This window comes from Helianthus annuus, chromosome 13 (genome assembly GCF_002127325.2).
Source record: "Helianthus annuus cultivar XRQ/B chromosome 13, HanXRQr2.0-SUNRISE, whole genome shotgun sequence".
NCBI classification, from domain to species: Eukaryota; Viridiplantae; Streptophyta; class Magnoliopsida; order Asterales; family Asteraceae; genus Helianthus; species Helianthus annuus.
Window position 1 is genome coordinate 24,659,626 of NC_035445.2, and position 20,073 is coordinate 24,679,698.

At 33.7% G+C, this 20,073-nt stretch overlaps 1 protein-coding gene and 1 pseudogene across 1 annotated transcript; both read left to right on the forward strand.

Annotated features, from left to right (window-relative positions):
- LOC110900645 overlaps positions 1-13,088 on the forward strand; it is a 33,116-nt pseudogene extending 20,028 nt beyond the window's left edge.
- A 103-nt stretch (positions 13,089-13,191) lies between these two features.
- On the forward strand, positions 13,192-15,492 carry LOC110900644 (alpha-soluble NSF attachment protein). Its single transcript, XM_035982146.1, has 6 exons — positions 13,192-13,292; positions 13,411-13,490; positions 14,169-14,343; positions 14,980-15,136; positions 15,222-15,269; positions 15,349-15,492. The coding sequence occupies exons 1-6, from the start codon at positions 13,192-13,194 to the stop codon at positions 15,475-15,477; spliced, it is 690 nt and encodes a 229-aa protein (XP_035838039.1). The 3' UTR covers positions 15,478-15,492.
- The last annotated feature ends 4,581 nt before the right edge of the window (positions 15,493-20,073 follow it).

Genomic DNA, 20,073 nt, shown 5'->3' on the forward strand with positions numbered 1-20,073 from the left:
CTAGAATAACACATGATCCCAATAGATCCTCAGGAATTTGTATGGCCCGTTCACTCTAACCCCTCGTCTAGGGGATGATAAGTCATGCTTAGCTTCACCTCCGTACCCATTCCTTCTAAAAACTTCTCCAAAACTTTAAAGTAAATCAATTCTCTTATCTGATATACAATTGTACTCCGCGCCTCACCACAATCTCGTTGACATAAATACTCGCCAACATTTCCATCCTTTTAACTTACCCATTTTCTAAAAGGGGAATTGGCCTGTAATAATCTCACCTAGACCTTATTGGCCATTAATAATCCCACCTCAGAATATTCCCCCTACCAGTCCCACCTTTCACCTATTTTTCCTACAATGGTCCCCCGTTAAAAAACTTAACGGAGTTAAGGTTTTTTTTCCAAATTACAAACAGATTTTTTAGGCCTTTTGATCAGAAAGATGATACGAGTCCATTGATGTAAAACTTACTTTGAAATGGTGCTCCAAGTGACTTGATTTTGGTTAATTGGAAATTTAAACACCCGAATTGAAGCTTCGTTTTCATCGTTTGGAGCACCGTTTCGAGGCAAGTTTTACATCAATGGACTCGTATCGTCGTTCTAATCAAAAGCCCTAAAAAATCTGTTTGTAATTTGGAAAAAAGCTTAACTCCGTTAAGTTTTTTTAATGGGGTACCATTGTAGGAAAAATAGGTGAAAGGTGGACTGGTGGGGGGAATATTCTAAGGTGGAATTATTAATGGCCAATAAGGTTTATGTGAGATGATTACAGACCAATTTCCCTTTCTAAAATAACAAAATATGTAATGTTTATACTTTGAAAACATCAGCAAATCTAAGTTATATAATTTGTATAAATAATTTGACTTCGTACAAAAAATTGATTATGAAAATCAAAATAAATAACAATATATTGATGGGCAAATGTAATAATTTGTAAGACCATAAGGTGTGGAGGGGCTTGTAGATGAGATATTATGCGACACGTGGAGCACACGTTAGAACGTGGCGTGGTGCTAAAACGGACGGTGTGGGAGTGGCGTGGTTAGCGACGTTTTTATAAAAAAAATATTTAGACATCAACCAATTAAAACATACCCAAAATCCACCAACCAATCAAGAGCCTTCATTTCACAACCAAAATGCCCCCACACCGATGGAAAACCCCAAGCTCAATCATAAATGCCATGGAGAAGCCGTTCCCGAGGTGGTGTGTGTGGCGTGGTGTGGCATAAACACCACAAAACTGTTGGAAAATTAGAATAATGTGAATGGAAATTAATTTAGTGATAATTTATGGGACTCTTCATGGTGACAAACTCTTGAGTAGAGTTTTTATGTCACTTGATTAGCTTTTATTTGAGTTTTTATTTCTCTAATTAAATACCTAATTAAGTGAAACTTTACTAGAGTTTTATGTCTCTAATAAATCACCATTTAAGAGAAACTTTTCATAACCCACATCTCTTGTAAAAATAGTGGGCTTTGTGCCTCATTTTGAGATAGAGAAAAATGCTAGAAAAATACAAGAGAAGGGATACAAGAAATATACATGAATATATGGAGAGTTCTTGGAAAGAAGAAATACTTGGAGACCCATGTGATGGGTACTTAGAGAAATATGTTTTCTCTATACGATTTCATCACCTTTGTATCATAATTTTCCACAAGTTCTAACACTACAATTACCGGATGTAACCTTGGGCCCGTGAGCCATCTCCGGCAGTACAGACTGCTTCGGCTGTTGTACCCTGGGAGACAGACGCGTCATCTTTAGTAGAGGCGCACAATCTGTTTTAAGGGAAGCGTGTTGAACACGTGCCTCAACCAAATTCGTCAACGTTTTAGTGTGCTCTTTGTTGCAGTCAAGGAGTATTTTTCAAGACTCAAGATGATGAATACTCGAGTCTAGGATGCTATCAAGTGCGCGTGAAGGACCCACCAGAGATGCGGCTTGAATTAAGATTGGTATATATAATTATATTTATATTCTTTTATTTAGTTATTGCAACCAGTATTGTACCATGATATTTCCTAAGAATAACGAGAGTCTCGTTACGATATATTTTGTAATTATATTTTACAAAAGGTGAACCTATTTCCTACAAACTTAAAACAGATTTCATGAGATTGTTGCTACAATCTTAAAACCTTATTTATAAGGATTTTGGGTTCACAAAAGGATTTATAATAATAAAAAATATATATATATATTTTAAAGATTATGATCTTGTAAATATTTGCTTTTGGGAAATATGTATGTGGTATAACTTGTTGTGTTTGGATTTCTTGAGATTGAGATACAATGTTAAATCCTATACCGCGCTACAAAATGAATGGTTTTGGTTCAACCGTTTGGTTTTTAAACGATTTTGGGAATCGTTAATTTTTCTAACTTTTGTGTTAGATCGGGTTTATTAGTGTCAACCATACGTTTTTTGTAAACGTTAAATTCTCTAACATGTGTGTTAGACCGGAATTATTGGTGTAAACCATATGTTTTTTGTAAACGTTAAACTCTCATAAGTAGAGTTTTTTTATTACTTTAAATAAGAGTTTTATGTTAGTTGATTAGAGTTTTATGTCTCTAATTAAGTCTCTATTTAAAGTAGACTATTCATCCACCCATGGATTGATATGAACAAATAAGTCTTATAATGATTTTTGTAATCATTTGTCTTCTAACATGTGTGTTAGAAACGTTCATGAAATGCGTTAGTTTGAAGCAATTTTTTAATTGTTTAGTTTTAACGGTGTATTAGAAATGACTTATTTATTTGAACCATATATGTGTTTTAGCAAGTCGAATTAACATTTTGTGGAAATGTTAATATTTCTAACGTGCGCGTTAGAATTTCTTTCATTTTAACATGATTGTTGAAAATGGTTAAAATACAAATGCTTTGAAATGTTTTATGTTGACATTTTATATAAGCAATTTGTTATAGCATTGTTTTAATGCTTTGTATGATTTAGAAATAAAATGTCATACATTGAAGTTAATGGTTGATTGGCTTCAAGGAATTAAATCACCATAAAGTGATGGTGTGGTAGTTATATGAATTTAATGAAATTAAAATCATTTACTAGACTCTTCATATGGAAGATAAACTCTTAAGGAGAGTTTCAAGTCAATTTATTAGTTTTTATTAGAGTTTATTTCTCTAATAAAATCTCTAATAAAGTGAGACTTTTACTAGAGTTTTAATGATGACATTTGATGAGTTTCATTAGAGTTTAAATATATAATTATTGAGACTCCTAACTCTTCATATGTGAAACTCTTGAGTAGAGTTTTAATGGTGACATTTGATGAGTTTTATTAGAGTTTAAATATATAATTATTGAGACTCTTAACTCTTCATATGTGAAACTCTTGAGTAGAGTTTTAATGATAACATTTGATGAGTTTTATTAGAGTTTAAGTCTATAATTATTGAGACTATTAACTCTTCATATGGTGAAACTCTTGAGTAGAGTTTTAGTGATGAAATTTGATGCTTTAATTTGGTCATGTTATATATATAATGACTTAAAGTTTTCTAACATGTGTGTTAGAAAAATGTGTATCACGAATACGAGGTTAGAGATTGTTCAATAATGGACATAAATGTTTTATGTAAACATTTAATTGCCTATGTGTGCATTAAAACTGATGAGAAACAGTTTATTTTATAAACTATATCTTTGGAAAACGTTTTATGTAAACGTTCGATTCTATAATGTGCTTGTTATAACATTTTTTTTAACATGTGTGTTAAAAAAATGTTATTTGGTGAAAACAACTTGGTGTTGTTGTGAACAAATTTAATTGTTCAAGTTTACTACTTAAATGTAGTATTTGTAACAACTTGGTGTTGTTTTAAGCATAATTGTCCAAGTTTAAAGTTTCAAGATGAAATGGGAAACTTGTACTTACAAATGCATGGAGTCTTATTGAGGGAGTACCTCAAGACACGCCAAGGGACAATATTGTTGAGAAGATTTCGGTCAGATTATAAAGTGTTGAAGATAAAAGCACTTTGCTAGTTGATGTCTACATATTGTCTATGCTTCCGTTTAAATTTCAAAAGTGATTGCCACTTATGATTTAGTTTCCAATGTATTAATTTTATTGTTTTGTGTTCAATATCTTCGGATAACACATGCAATTTTTTACAAAGAAATAAATCACTAATGGTTGTGACGTATAAATTATTTTTGTGGAAAATAATTATATCGTCGGTTATACATTGTTTAAAAGAATATGATTTTAAACGGATAGCACATGAAAAATACTTGGACATAAACAACTTGAGAGTTGTTACATTGACTAAAAGTCAAAGATGAAACATCAAATGTATAACCACATCATGAATGAGTAATGAAAGAACGTAGTGAGTGTATTGAGATGAAATACACTAACGACATTCATGTCGCATACTTCATTAAAAGTCATTGAAAAATTCACAAGTGTGAATTCTAACATATGAAAGTAAAAGTACTATATGTTATTGTATACCTTTAATAAATCTTGCGAGATTTATAAGTAGATGCGTCTACCACTTGATTATTGTTAGATCTATATGGAGATTTTACATTCATTAGGAGAGCATCCTAAATATACATATCTCCTAATGAATAACAATAGATGTGTGCAAATCACTTATGGCAAAATTATGAATGTCATGTTGTTGAGTGTCGATCTAGTTAACTCTATCTCACACATAATAGTGATTGTAGACAAGAAACATTCATCTTGTTGGTGATGAATGTGTTCAACAAGTGACTTGGATTAAGACTTATGTTTAAGTACTTACGAGTCAATGGTAGATTGTTGGAGATCAAAGGTAATCAAGTTATGTTCCTTAAATGAATGATGAAATTTAGCTTTGTGCTATATACAATAATTTGTGAGACCTTCCTAAATATTGATGTTTTAGGATTATGAATAAGTCTCATTATTTTGTCTTAACAAGGGATGAATGTTGCAAAGTGATATTATGATATCCTTAGGGCTGTGAAGAATCAGAATGATGCATCTTTTGTTCACATGCTAAAGTATTGTAGTCTAAAGCATGCTAGACTAGTACTTGGTTAATTATGGGTCTTGACGGAGACTAATTAACTCTAAACATTCAAATGTGTATGAACACAAAAAGAATTTGTGTATGGACAAAGTTGAGAGAGAATTTTCATTCATTATAAGGAATGACATGTAACTTTTAAAAGTTTGTTCGAAAAGCTAATGAGGAGAACTCATTGTCTAAGCTTATTCTAGATGTTAAATTAGAATTATTCTAAGTTGGTGACAAACTTATGACAATGGCATGTGTTGCTTTGGTCGGCTCGGAAGCTTGTGTAAGCTAATGCAATATGAGTTGAATTCACTGATACAATAAGGTTGGTCTTGTTCAATCATATGTGTATAAATGTCGCCATAAGTGGTGTTACGGAAATGTTTATCAAATGGCAAGAAATGTGGGGGAGGAACTATTTCAGAAACAACCCTATAAGGGTATGTAGAAATGGTTCTCATTAACACATCTAAATGTTATCCAATAACACTTAAATGTGGGGGGTGTCTTGCATTTGTTTTTAGCAATAAGGATTTTGTAATCCAATCTAACATTGCAAATAGACGACTAAGTGGAGGACACAAAGGTCGTAGTGTATAATGGAGATGTGTTTGCCTTAAATGATAAACGTATCTTACGAAGACATATGTTATAACCAGATTCAGATGGCCACTGAGGTTATAGTCTTAGAAGTTGACAATAGGCAAAATTAACTTATGAGTTAAGAACACATCATGACAACTGATCTCAAATACACAAAGTTATTTGCTAATGTTATGGATCCAACAATCTGAGGGTTTATTAGAGATCAAGTTGTGGAATGGGACTGAAGCCCTTAAAAAATGAAGTTCATATGATGGAAACCTAACTCAGTAGACTGGAGATCCCAAGAATTGAGTTCAATAGGAAAACCTAATTGTATGAATAAGCGAGGTCACTGTGGGGGAATAACCCTACGCATTTAATAAGGTAGTTTATTATAAAGATTAATAAACTTCCTAGTCCATTCCTAAAAGTGACAAGTGTGAGGCTAAGCATAATATGTGGTAAATGATTTGGATAGATCACGGTAACCACAATGCTTTTAATGATCTAAGGAGAATCACCTATGTTAGAGAGAAGTGGGGTCGCTTCGAATGGAATTGAGGGCACAATTCCTAGAGCTCTCGCAGAACCAGGAAAGTGTTCCACGACCATTATTGGACACGACTATGAGGAGATGACCCGGCTAGGGAGAGTCTTGTGTGAAGTGTATTGTCGTCTACACAAACGGCAGATGAGTTCAAAGACATCGAGATCTACTCAGAGCTAGTGGGCTAAGTGCATTTCATGAGCGAATGTTCAAAGGGTAACACCTACCTATCGTATGCAAAACTCAACTGTCGAGGTTCCATTGGATTTTTGTGTGTTTTGATTAATCTCCATTCATGTGGGGGATTGTTGGAAAATTAGAATAATGTGAATGGAAATTAATTTAGTGATAATTTATGGGACTCTTCATGGTGACAAACTCTTGAGTAGAGTTTTTATGTCACTTGATTAGCTTTTATTAGAGTTTTTATTTCTCTAATTAAATACCTAATTAAGTGAAACTTTACTAGAGTTTTATGTTTCTAATAAATCACCATTTAAGAGAAACTTTTCATAACCCACATCTCTTGTAAAAATAGTGGGCTTTGTGCCTCATTTTGAGATAGAGAAAAATGCTAGAAAAACACAAGAGAAGGGATACAAGAAATATACATGAATATATGGAGAGTTCTTGGAAAGAAGAAATACTTAGAGACCCATGTGATGGGTACTTAGAGAAATATGTTTTCTCTATACGATTTCATCACCTTTGTATCATAATTTTCCACAAGTTCTAACACTACAATTACCGGATGTAACCTTGGGCCCGTGAGCCATCTCCGGCAGTACAGACTGCTTCGGCTGTTGTACCCTGGGAGACAGACGCGTCATCTTTACTAGAGGCGCGCAATCTGTTTTAAGGGAAACGTGTTGAACACGTGCCTCAACCAAATTCGTCAACGTTTTAGTGTGCTCTTTGTTGCAGTCAAGGAGTATTTTTCAAGACTCAAGATGATGAATACTCGAGTCTAGGATGCTATCAAGTGCGCGTGAAGGACCCACCAGAGATGCGGCTTGAATTAAGATTGGTATATATAATTATATTTATATTCTTTTATTTAGTTATTGCAACCAGTATTGTACCATGATATTTCCTAAGAATAACGAGAGTCTCGTTACGATATATTTTGTAATTATATTTTACAAAAGGTGAACCTATTTCCTACACAAAACCATGCCCACACCGTGTGGTCTAAGGATGCTTGTAGGGTTAAAGAGAAAAAAATGTCTTAAAAGAATGAGTGGAAATTTAATGTGACATCTTACTGAGTGCGTACCATTAATAAAACTAAGCATATTTATGAGTTATTTTTTTTAAGTTTTAGATCCAAGATAGTCAAATAGTTAATTATTTTGTGTCAATATGGGTAGTTCACTTGGTATAGGCACTTGCCTTTTAAAAAGAGGTCTCTAGTTTCAACCTGAGCAAATGAAGTACTTAAGAATTATTGGTATGTAACATTTTCTGTTAAAAAGAGTTAATTATTTGGTTAGAGAAAAGCAATCAAGAAGAATTAGTTGTTCTATGATTACCAAAAGATGGAGTGAAAAGATAGCTTCTCATGCAAAAATCTAGCAATGCGAAAATGAGCCAGACAAAATGATCATATATCTCCATGCTTTCTCTTCTTTGATTATATCTAATCATCAACACCATTGGTATCATTTATAGCCATAATCATCATCATCATCAACATCGATTCAAGTCAATTCAATTATTCTTTAGACTATGGGGTATGGGGCGGGGGTTGGGGCGTGGGTTGGGTACAAACACCCAAGTCACCACCCCGGGTGGGCTTGGGTTTCGGCGTGGCCCCTTGCGCGGGGGTTTCAGCCCGGGCGTTAGGCATGCCTATCGGTCCTCCGTGGCCGGCTCTTATTGGCTGGTTGGCTAGGTCATAGCGGCTATGTTTAAAATTTAAAAAATAACCGTTTGGCCAGGCCAAACGGTTCACCCAAGTCGCTATAAAACCCCCAACCCCACCGCCTGTCCACATCGCTACCCCAACCCAAGTCACTCCACCTACCCGAATCGCTACCCACACACACTTGATCGATGGCCTCTTGGACGCACGAGTTTCGGGGCAAGGAGCGGAAGTCGTTTGACAAGCTCGCCCTTTTCGAAATCTACCTAACGCTTTAGGCTTTTTTTTTAATTTTGTAATCCTGTTTTTTTTTTTTTTTTTTGTAGAATTTTGTAATTTTTAGGAAATTTTAATAATAATTTTAGGCTTTTTTTTATTTTATGTGTATTTTTTAATTTTAGGCCTTTTTTTTTAATTTTAATAAAACTGGCCAACCCACGCGGGCTAGCCACACCCCGCCATACCAACCCAACACGTCAGTCACCAGCGAAAGAACTCGAAGTCCACGTGTCAATCCATATCCCAAACCCCCGCCCCACCATACCCACGTTCTTAACTTTGCTCATTCTGGGATGCGGTTTTATGTTGGCCAAGGGTGGGACATGCCTCCCACAATAATCTGAATTATGCCATGATGTTTTTGACATGGATTAGATGGACTACAATTATTATACTCATATAGTTTTGTTACTCTCATTACTATGTTCCCTCATATATACTTATGACAGTAGATATTCATCATGACTTGACATGATGTGTGTTCAAGATTGGTGTTATAAGTTTGTCCTAATAAATAATATTTTGACTCATTATACCTACTGATCATGAGATTTAGTAGTTAAAAAAAAACAATTTCCATTGTAGGTATGTTGATTTTGCAACAGTTCTTTTTTTTTTTTCAATCAATTTACAATATACTTCTAATGATTTGTTTAATCAATTCCAACTGTTCTCATCTTTAATCTAATAGTTCCAGGCAGAGTGGTATATTGAAAACATTGAAGATTTGTGTTTATAGTAACTGATATAATAATAGTAAACTGTAAACATATTAATATTGAAGATTTGTGTTTATAGTAACTGATATAATAATAGTAAACATATTAATAATTCTAATCTCCAGCCGGACAAAGTAATACAGGATATAAAGAGGGAGCTGTTCTTATAGATGAAAAACAGTGCGGTATTTCAATTTTTGGTGTGGAAAGTAGGGATGTCCAAAAAGTTTGTGACTTGGAGTTCGTTCGAAGCTCGAATTTAGTTTAGTAAAAGCTCGTTCGATATACATGGCTCGGTTTGAAAATGAGCCGAGCTAACTAAGCTGAGCCGGCTCAACTCCGATAGAACTCAAGCCTAGCTGGGCTCGGTTCATAACGAGTTGAACTAGCTTAGTGTGGCTCGTTCATTAGCTCGGCTCATATTATTTTACCTTTTATATATTTTTAAATTTATATGCATGTAATATATAAAAAAATTTATTATTTATAGGTATTGTAGAACATGGGTCACATATTTATTAAAAAATTGTATAAATAAAAATAATAAAGATACTCTCTTTATATATTTAAGAAATTATAATGCATGTAGTGTGTGTACAAATCCTAACGAAAATAACTTATAACACAACATATGTAATTAAATTGATTCAAACTATAATATTCATCAAGAGCTTTAATCGTGTCTTCTTGTATGGTCTTTGTGAAGTCTTCAACGAGCTCTTGAATCACGTCTTCTTTTACGATTCCTTATGTAGGCTTCAACGAGATTTTGAACCACGTCTCTTAACAATAATTTCCTACAAAATGAACAAACAAGTGTTGACGGTTGTGACTGAGGCACGTGTTCAATACACTTCCCTTAAAACAGGTACTGCCGAAGATGGCTCACGCGCCTGTGTTTACACCGGGTAAATTGTATTGTTTGAATTTATGGAACGGATAAGGATGTGATTGTTGTAGAAAACGAGTAGAGAGTACTCCTCTCTCTAGTTGGTCTTCAAGTATTCATTTTTTTCTCATTCTTCTTCTATAAAGCTATACAATTTTCTTGTAGTTTTTCTTTCTCAAATGAGGCACATAGGGTATGTTTGGCATTGAACTTTTAGGAGCTTCTATCTTTAAGCTTTTAAGAAAAAACTCCGACTCAATGAAAAGTCTTGTTTAGTTGAAGGAGCTTGAAGCTTTTAGGTTAGGAGCTTGAAGCTTTTGGTTGAACGCTCCTACTACACTACAAAAAAAAGTCCATTTAGTGGCACACACTTCTAATGGCATTTAGCTTTTGTGCCACTAATTTAGGTTTTAGTGGCACTTTACGTATGCCACATTTGCATAACATGCATTTTTAGTAGCATTTAGTTCTTATGCCACTAATTTAGAGTTTTAGTGGCACTTTCCATACGCCACTAAATTTTTTGATAACTTTTAGTGGTACTTTACATATGCCACTATTTTATAAGTGCTTCAAAATTCTGAAATCTTATCTTTTCCCTCCTTGAAACACTTTAATAAAACAAGAATTGATTTTCCCCGCGTTGCGTGGTCGGGATTTTATAGTGATTTGAGCGTACTGAATTTCTATGGCCCTATATTGTCGTTAATCGTAGCTCACAATCAGTGACCTACTCAAACACCATTATTCGTTATCGACAAGCAATGTGCCTAAAGGACCATCAATGAGCCTCACTGAATTTAAATGACGTAATTTTAGTTTTAAAATAAATATATATTTCCCCGTTTAGTTGATTTGTAAAAGAATTAATTAGTTTATATAATTAATTTGAAAATAATTCACATCCCCCTCTCCTAAATTAGTTCCCGCTCACTTGTTCCCTCCCTCCCAATATTTGGATTTCCCAATTCCCACACCAGAGATTAACTTCCCTCTCATTCTCCCTGACCTAATCGGACGATGTCACCCAATGACTTGCGGTGGTTCTTGGCAGCATTGATGAAGGGGATTCTAGAGCAGAAAAAGACATCTCTGCTTCACTTTTGCTACTTCGTAAGTGGTTATTATTGTTTTAATTGTTCCTTGTTTTCATTTTGATCAATATAATCTAACTTAGAGGACTTTGTAGATGATGTACAGAAATATCTTGGTTACTAACAACTTGCCCATCAAGTGTTCGATGATTTGCTTACCACTAGGGACGTGATTTGTTCGTTTCTAACCCTAAACCCTTGATGGTCCATGAATTTTTATTCTGATTTGCAAATTGCTACTCAAAATTTCTATGTTTTCTTTATCAGATAGTTTCGTTTATTCCTAACTGTAACTGTGTTAAGGTTCCTTTTCAATGCTTTTGATTTGTCTATCTAGAACTCTAGGCGCTGATTTTTGTTCTTTAGGGTTGTAAAAGGTTGTGGGTTTCTTTTCTATTTGAAGCACTATGTTTTTGCAGTACTGGTGTGCTAATTGAAAACTAGTTCAAAATAAAGTTGGCAATACATGTTCTGGACCTTTAGGGTAGGAAGAAGCACAAGTTGGAGATATGATTTCAAGTGTGGAGCCTTAAAGTAACAGACCGGACCCGATATCCAATGTTATATAAAAACCAAACTTGATTCTTGTACCTTACTTAGAGTACAGGTATCGGTTCTAGTCTAATTTGGGTTTCTTGGTTTACTCCTAAAAAACCGACCTGACTTTTCCATGGGAATAGGGTCTTCCAAATAGCTCAAGGATGTACAAAATGAGAACATATTTCACATGGTTCAGATTGATTTTTGGTTCCATTTCAGTTTTACATATCAAGTTTTACCGGGTTCATTAGAATTCCTTTTTAGGTCTAATAATAACCTTTATTGAATTAATATCTTAATTGTTATTTTTCTTTTTTGTAATATTATGATCTCTTGTTGCCATTCTTGTGATTAACTGCTTATACAACCTCAACATAATTACATAATTCTTTGTTATGCAGGCTAGATAAAACTAAGTTCTATGTCACTGGAGCCGGGATATTCACCGGGCTTATGGTTGGATTGTACCCTAAATCGGTCGTAAAGACTCGTATGCAGGTTACAACAAAAGATTCTGTGGAGAAGAGTGCGTATGTGGTTATTAGAGGGTTATTGAAAGCAGAAGTATCCCTGGGTTGTACCGAGGGTTTGGGACGGTCATCACAGGAGCGATTCCAGCACGAGTTATATTTATGACGGCGTTGGAGACTTCGAAAGTGGCGGCTTTTAATATTGTTGAGCCGTTTAAGCTTTCAGAGCCTACCAAAGCTGCTATTGCTAATGGGATTGCTGGAATGGCTGCCTCGCTTTGCTCTCAAGGTGTCTTTGTTCCGATCGATGTGGTATGGCTTCTTTGTTCTGTTGTTTGTTCCAATACTAAGTCAGATTTATATGTATGTTTGGATGTTTGAAATACTGAAAGTCAACAGATTAGTCAACGGTTGATGGTTCAAGGATATTCCGGCCATGCTAGCTATAATGGTGGCCTGGATGTTGCCCGTAAAGTTCTGAAACAAGTTGGTATCAGAGGGCTTTACAGAGGATTTGGTGTGTCTGTTATGACGTATTCCCCTTCTAGTGCTGTTTGGTGAGCCAGCTATGGTTCAAGTCAATGCGTTATATGGAGGTGAATAGCTTTTGTTCTTTTTTTTTCAGTTTGTATTTTCTAGCATTATATAAACGCACATGTTTTATGTAGTATGTTAGGTCATGGAAATGACGGCGATGGATCGATTCCTAGCCAGGGGACAATAGTTATGATTCAAGGTGCTGGGGGAATATCTGCTGCGGCTGCAGCATCCTTAATTACAACTCCACTTGACACTATAAAGACCCGACTACAGGTTCATCTTATATTTTCATTAAATATTGCCATTGAAACTATTACTATATGATTCCATATTTCCATGACAGAGACAGAATATAAAATTTGTGTTAAAAAAAGGGAATTGTGTTCTCCTTAAGTCCCATGGATTACTTTCCATTTAGGATGTCTCCAGTGAAGATTGCAACCTAATTAATAGGTATGAATGATTATGATACTTTACTGTTAGTTTAACATATAAATCACTACAAAAAAAAGCACATCAACACGTAACTCTTTTTCTTTCTAAGGTTAATTAACCACTGATCTCAAAACTCACAAACTTTATTTTGTTTTCGTGTTTACATTTTAATGGAGTTGCAAGTTTGCCTTCTCGTGAACTACCCGAAACACTATTCTAACAGTCCAGAAGACACTCTTGCTCTACTTTACGCAGCTCAGGTAATTCAAAGGCTATTATCGTCTTTCTGCCATATTTGTTTTGGTCAATGTTTTGTTCTTGACTTAATAATATTTTGACACTCTTGCTCTCACAAACTTATACATTTTTTTCTTGTTGAATTTGTGTAGAGTGCATAGCTCACCTAGAGCAAGCATTGAATTAGTTCATGGAATTTGGAAGACTCAGCATGTCCACCAGATATTGCAAGGTACATCATATGTATGCAGGCACGCTATCATGTTACTATAATTCAACTTTTCTCATGATTTAAACCCTCTCAATTTCAAAATATAAGTCAGTTCATATGATTTATTGATTATTCCTTTTCTTTAGGTTTAGCCAGCATAGTTTATACATTATATATATTAAATATCAACTTTCTTATGCATTAGAGCTTGTATAATGTGCTTTGTTTATTCGTTTTTAATTTTTCCATTTTTTTTCTTTTTAACCCTTATGCTTTTCATCTATTACAAATTTTCCGTTTAACGTTTCGGTCTAAATTTTACGAGTTAACACACTGGTTCCATGTTTTTACATGGCTCAACATTTTTATGTCTATTTTCCCAGTTTAAAGGTCCCGTCACAACACGCGGGTTCTAAGTCGACTTAGTTATTATTTTTCATGTTTTATGTTTCCGTCTAATTTTTGCGCGTTAACACACCGCAACAGGCATGCATAGTTTTTTTTTATGTCTGCTTTTCGTTCTGTTTAATAATCTCGCCGCAAAGCGTGGTCCGATGCCCCCTTCAACACACGGATTCGATAAAACGTTTCAACATTACTTTTTTCACGGTTTTACGCCTCGCTGCAACACGGTGGCTTAATGCTAGTGTTGTATTTAAATATCAAGAAATTTAAAAATCTGAAAGTAAAGGTAACTAGTAAATTGTCATCACTCTTTGCAGGAAATTGCTGAATTATACGAACAGGAGCAAAATTTGGAGCAAGCCATAGCTTACTATGATAAAGCAGCCGATCTTTTCCAAGGTGAAGAAGTGACAACTTCTGCAAACCAGTGCAAACAGAAAATCGCACAATTTTCAGCTCAACTGGAACAGTAAGTCATACCTTTTATCTGTATGGATCCTCTTATATTTTTAATTGAATTACATAGATAAAAATAAGCAAATCGCAAGAGTTGAAGTTTGATGTTTTAGTTAAGGGGCTAAACATGTCATCATTAAAGTTGAGGGGCTAAAGTTGTTTATTATTTAAGTTGAGGAGCTAAAGCTGTTTTAGTTAAGGGGTTAAACATGTCATCACTATAGTTGAGGGGCATGGCCGACCCTGGGGGTGGGCTGGGAGGACCACCGGCCAGCACCCGATATTTCGAGGGGCACATTTTTTTATGAAAAAACCCGATATGTATATGTAAAATATTTTTTAATAGAGTACACCTATACAAACACGAACATAGGCCCCCTTACAAAACTATTCTTATGGTTTAGATAAGTTATTAACCCCTTTGGCATTAGGTCTAGACCTTTAGTGAGCCCAATACCCAATTTCGTTAAGGCCTAAGGGCACATTTTTTTCAAACTCGAACAGGGTACCCAAGTTCTTAGGGACGGACCTGTTGAGGGACTAAATTTTTTTATTATTAAAGTAGAGGGGCTAAAGTTGTTTGATGTTGACAAAATAGCATATTTATAGTTAATAGTATATATAATATAACCTCACAATTTGTCTCCAGGTATCAGAAAGCTATAGAGATTTACGATGAGATAGCACGACAGTCGGTCAATAATAACTTACTAAAATACGGTGTTAGAGGGCATCTACTGAATGCTGGCATTTGCCAACTCTGTAAAGGCGATGTTGCAATCACAAACGCATTGGAGCGTTACCAGGTCAACTTTGACTTTTTCCCAAATGTCTTAACTGTTCATTACAAAATTTTGATCTGTTGACTGAAAATGTCAATTGTTAATGCAGGAATTGGACCCCGCGTTTTCAGGAACACGCGAATACAAATTGCTCGCGGTATGTTACTGAAAACTTGTTTGTTGTTCTGGGACAAACGTGTAACAGGTTTAAGGTTTTTTTTTCCGTCTTATGGCAGGATATGGCTGCTGCTATGGACAAAGAAGATGTTGCAAAGTTCACTGATGTTGTCAAGGAGTTTGACAGCATAACTAAACTGGTAATAATAACTTTATTGTGGTCATATATCACACAAGATAGATATTAATGCTGCAAATGAACCGAACGTTCAGCGAACAATTCGTGAACCGTTTGGCGGGAAGTTCATTTGATTTCGTTAGTGAATGTTCTTGGAACGTTTCGGTCAATGCTTGCAAATGGGGATTTGATTGAAGAAGGTGATCCATGTGTTCCGGTTCAGTGGGAATGGGTGACTTTCAGCGGAAGTAATCCTCCAATAATCACCAAACTGTGAGTTCATTTGTTGTTGTATATGTTAAGTTATAGATATATCATATACACTAATGTGATTAAACAGCGTATTATCAGGATCGAATTTAGAAGGTGAAATTCCGTCAGCGATCAAAGACTTGGAAGAGTTGACCTAGTTGCAAGTCTCAACGAACAAGAATTCGAGATTACAGTCTTTTTACCATTTTAAGTTTTTAACCCTGAACTAGTGGTTTGATTTTATCAGGTGGTTAAATGGGAATTCCTTAAACGGGTCGATCCCCGATATGAATAACCTTGAAAAATTGACAATTATGTAAGTTGCAATTTTACTTCTATTTGCATCCTAAAAAGATAATAGTGTTTGTTGACTATATGTGTTGGTCAAATTGCAGACATCTAGAGGACAATATGATGACTGGTTCTTTACCATCTTACTTTGGTAGTTTGCCAAACTTATAAGAACTGTATGTGGTGATTTTTCAAATCTTAAATTTTAATATATTTCGATGATATTCTGATTTATGAATTATGTGTTCATTTTAATCATTCTTCATGCAGATATATACAGAACAACTCTCTGACTAGAGAGATTCCTCCAGAACCACTGACCAGAAAAATAATCTGTAAGTAAGTATGCTTCTTTCTCCATATTTTTAGCAATGTTTTAGTTCATCAATTGACCTGTCTAAGACAGAAGATAACTCAATTCGACTCATTATAAACTGAAGGGTAAACATTCTGATCATGAACTCTCTTGTTGTTAGGTGATGGCAATTCCGACAACGAAGAGCTTAAAGTGATGTCAAAAGAAGTAAGTTTGCCTTTTATTAACTGCTCTTACATCTTTGATAGCTATGGTTATCAGATCTAATCAATTTAACATGAATTGTAAAATTTCAGGTTGAGTATAGTCAGTCGGCTGATGTAATGACAATAAGTAGTAAGTGCTGGGAACTATGAAGTGGAAGTATGACTACTAAGAAAACGTTAACACGATGATTATGTAACTCACATGAAGATTGTGAAAGAGAGTCATGAACATAATGAAGTTTTGAGTTTTTATTTATACACTTGTTAGTTTATTTAGGTTATATGTTTAATCATTAGACTTAGATCGACACTTATTAGACATTTTGAATATTTGGAAGATTGATTGATCTTTTAATTGAAGTGATTATTTTATGATTTCTACTTACAATTTTGTTTTTATTTTTTAATGTAAATAAATGATAATTGTAATTAATTAAAATTAATATGATAAACGTCAATGGCATTTAATTTGATGTGATTTTTGTGGCAAAAAGTATGTGCCACTAAAAGCTCAAAAGTTTGTACTGGTAGATAAAAAAGTGCCACTAAAAGCCTAAAAACTTTGTGCGACACATTGAAATAGTGCCACTAAAAGGCTTTAGCGTCAGCGCTTCTTGTGGCACTTTTTTTGTGTGCCGCACATTTTCACAAGGTTCTTTAGTGGCACTTTCTTGTTTTTCTGTGGCACTTTTTGCATGCCATTAGATGGCATTTTTTTGTAGTGCTAGTAGCGTTTAGAATGGGCTATAAGCTTTTAGGGGAAAATAACTATTTTAACCTCTAAAGATAAGGAACTTTTTAGTTATGTCAATTTTGGTCATTTTATACATTTTATTAAAAGCTCCAACTAGTCTGCCAAACACCTAAATATATCTAAAAAGCTACAGTCACCAACTACCAGCTTCTAGCCACCAGCAATCTGCTACTTTTGCCAAACATACCCATAGCCTACTATTTTTTACAAGAGTTAAGGATGGGTGAAAAGTCTTATTTTATTGGTCGCTTAATTAGAGACTTAATTTGGGACATAAAGACTCAAATTAAAAGACATAAAACTCTAACTAATTTAAGACATAAAGACTATAATTAAAAGATATAAAAACTATACTCAAGAGTTTAGTCTTCAATTCACTGTATGATAAGTCTAATTAATATTTACAATTTCACTAAATTATAAATTTACTAAATATCCATTCACCTCCAATAGGTATTTGGGTGTGTAGTTGGATATTCATTGTATATTTGAGGTTTGTTTTTGATGCTAATGAATTTATTGTATTCCATTGAAATCTAAAATTTATTTTGTAATTGGTTGAACTTGATTTTGGCTTGTTGAACTTATTTTGAATATGTTCTTTAAATTATTGAATAATATTTTAGACTATTGAGCTTTGAAACTATGTATTGTTTATAAAAAGAAAAATCAAGCCTAATCAAACGGAGCTCGAGCTTAGTTTTTCAGCTCAGCTTTAAATCCGAGCCGAGCGTAGTTGGATCGGTTTATAATCGAGCTGAGCCCAAGCTTACCTTTGACTCGGCTCGGCTTGTGAAGAAGCCTAGTGGAAAGAGTGGGTTTCTTTCAATTTGTCTTACATGTTAGATGTTTGTAATGAAACACTTTTGATTACTTCTTGCTTTTTTTAATGCATTGCCTGCGGTTCCACAAGAAAGATCTTCCTTTCTTAAATATTCAGAGATATGATAGATGATTAATGTAAAAGAACTAAATGGAGAAATTTCCTAGGGATATACTGAAGTAGAGGTGTTGATGATTTGGATTTTGTACTGTCTTGGTGTGGCTTTTTGTTGTGTTTGGTTAATGCTATTTAGTATTTTTGCTTTGCTTTTTCTCTTTGTGTTTGTCTCTCCTCTTTACTCTCTTTACTCACTTATAATAAAAAGGACTATGAATGCTCTTAACCTCTTTGCTAAGACTATTTTAGTTAAATCAAAATTTCTTGATTGGTCCATGGCTTTATAGCCTAGTGGTATTTTGGATGTGAGATAAAGGTTTGGGACCAATAGGTTCTATGTTCGATTCTCACAGGGGGGTTTTCCCCATATATATTAGGTTTCCTCCTGAATTGGTGATTTGGTGTATAGTCATTATGCTTAGTCGAGATGGATATAATCGGGTGATTCCGTTGATGACATGATGATACTTCAGTGGTCTGTTAGTGATCCAAATTTGTTATTTTTAAAAAAATTCCTCGATTGCCGTTTAATATATATATATATATATATATATAGAGGAAGGTTAATGTACATTACGGCTTAACGTACATCACGTACGACAGGTAAATACGCACGTTCATTTTAAAATCACGCACGTTATAACTCAAAAATCCAAAATCACCCATGTTGAAACACAATAATCACACATATTGAAAACATTAATCACGCATGCTATAGAACAAATCACGCACGTTGTTGTACGTGAAGTACGTTAAGCGTAATGTACGATATACTTTTTCTATATATATATATATACATATATATATATATATATATATATATATATATGTATGTATAAGGTTCAAATGAGAAGAATTTTTTTGTAAGAAGAAAAAAGAAGAAGTTTCAACCAATAAGAATACTTCATTTTACTTCATTTAATATTGGCATTTAATTTTAATATAAGGGTATATTGGTAAACTTACATCAATCATTAATTTGTATTCTTCCTCTTTAATAACTAACTAAATTGAATTTGTAACTCCTTTTCAAAATATATACTTTTTCCAAATTAAAAAACAACTTAATTTAAAGTATCGAGTAAATTATTAGTTGTGTAGGATAAATTACGAGTTGTGTAGAATGTATTTCGAGTTGTGTAGGATAAATTTTAACTGTGTAGGATAAAATTCTATAATGTGTAGGGTATATGTAGGAAAAGTTTGATATGTGTAGGTCTTGTAGATTATATGTAGGATAATTAATGATTAGTTGACTAATTAATTAAAGAGAGAAAAATTAATTATATGAGTTATAAATGAAATAGTATTTTACTAATATGCCCTTTTTCTTTTTCTTCTCACATTAAATTTCTTCTCAAATAAACCTCCCCCTATAAAGTGTATAATTGTAAAACACTAAATAGTTTTTATTGAGAAGAAAAAGAATAAAAGGGTATAATTGTAAAACATTAAATAGTTTTTTTCTAATCTCATTTATTATTATGTTTGATTAATTAATTAGTCATTAAGACTATAATCCTCCACACTAAATATTTTTGCCTACACACATCAAAAGTTATCCTACACATTTCGAAATTTATCCTACACATATTGAAATTTATCCTACACAACTCGTAATTTATCCTACACGCCTCGTATTTATCCTACAATATAAATGAAATTTTATTTTTATTTTTTGTGAAAAATATATTTCTTAAAAATAAGTTACAAATTTAATATAGTTAATTATTAAAGATGAAACTACCAATTAATGATGTTTGTAAGTTTACTAATATACCCTTATAGTTACATTAAGTACAAATATTAAATGAAGTCTAATGAAGCATTTCTATTGGTTGAAATTTCTTCTTTTTTCTTCTTACAAAGAATTTCTTCTCATTTGAACACTCCACTATATATATATA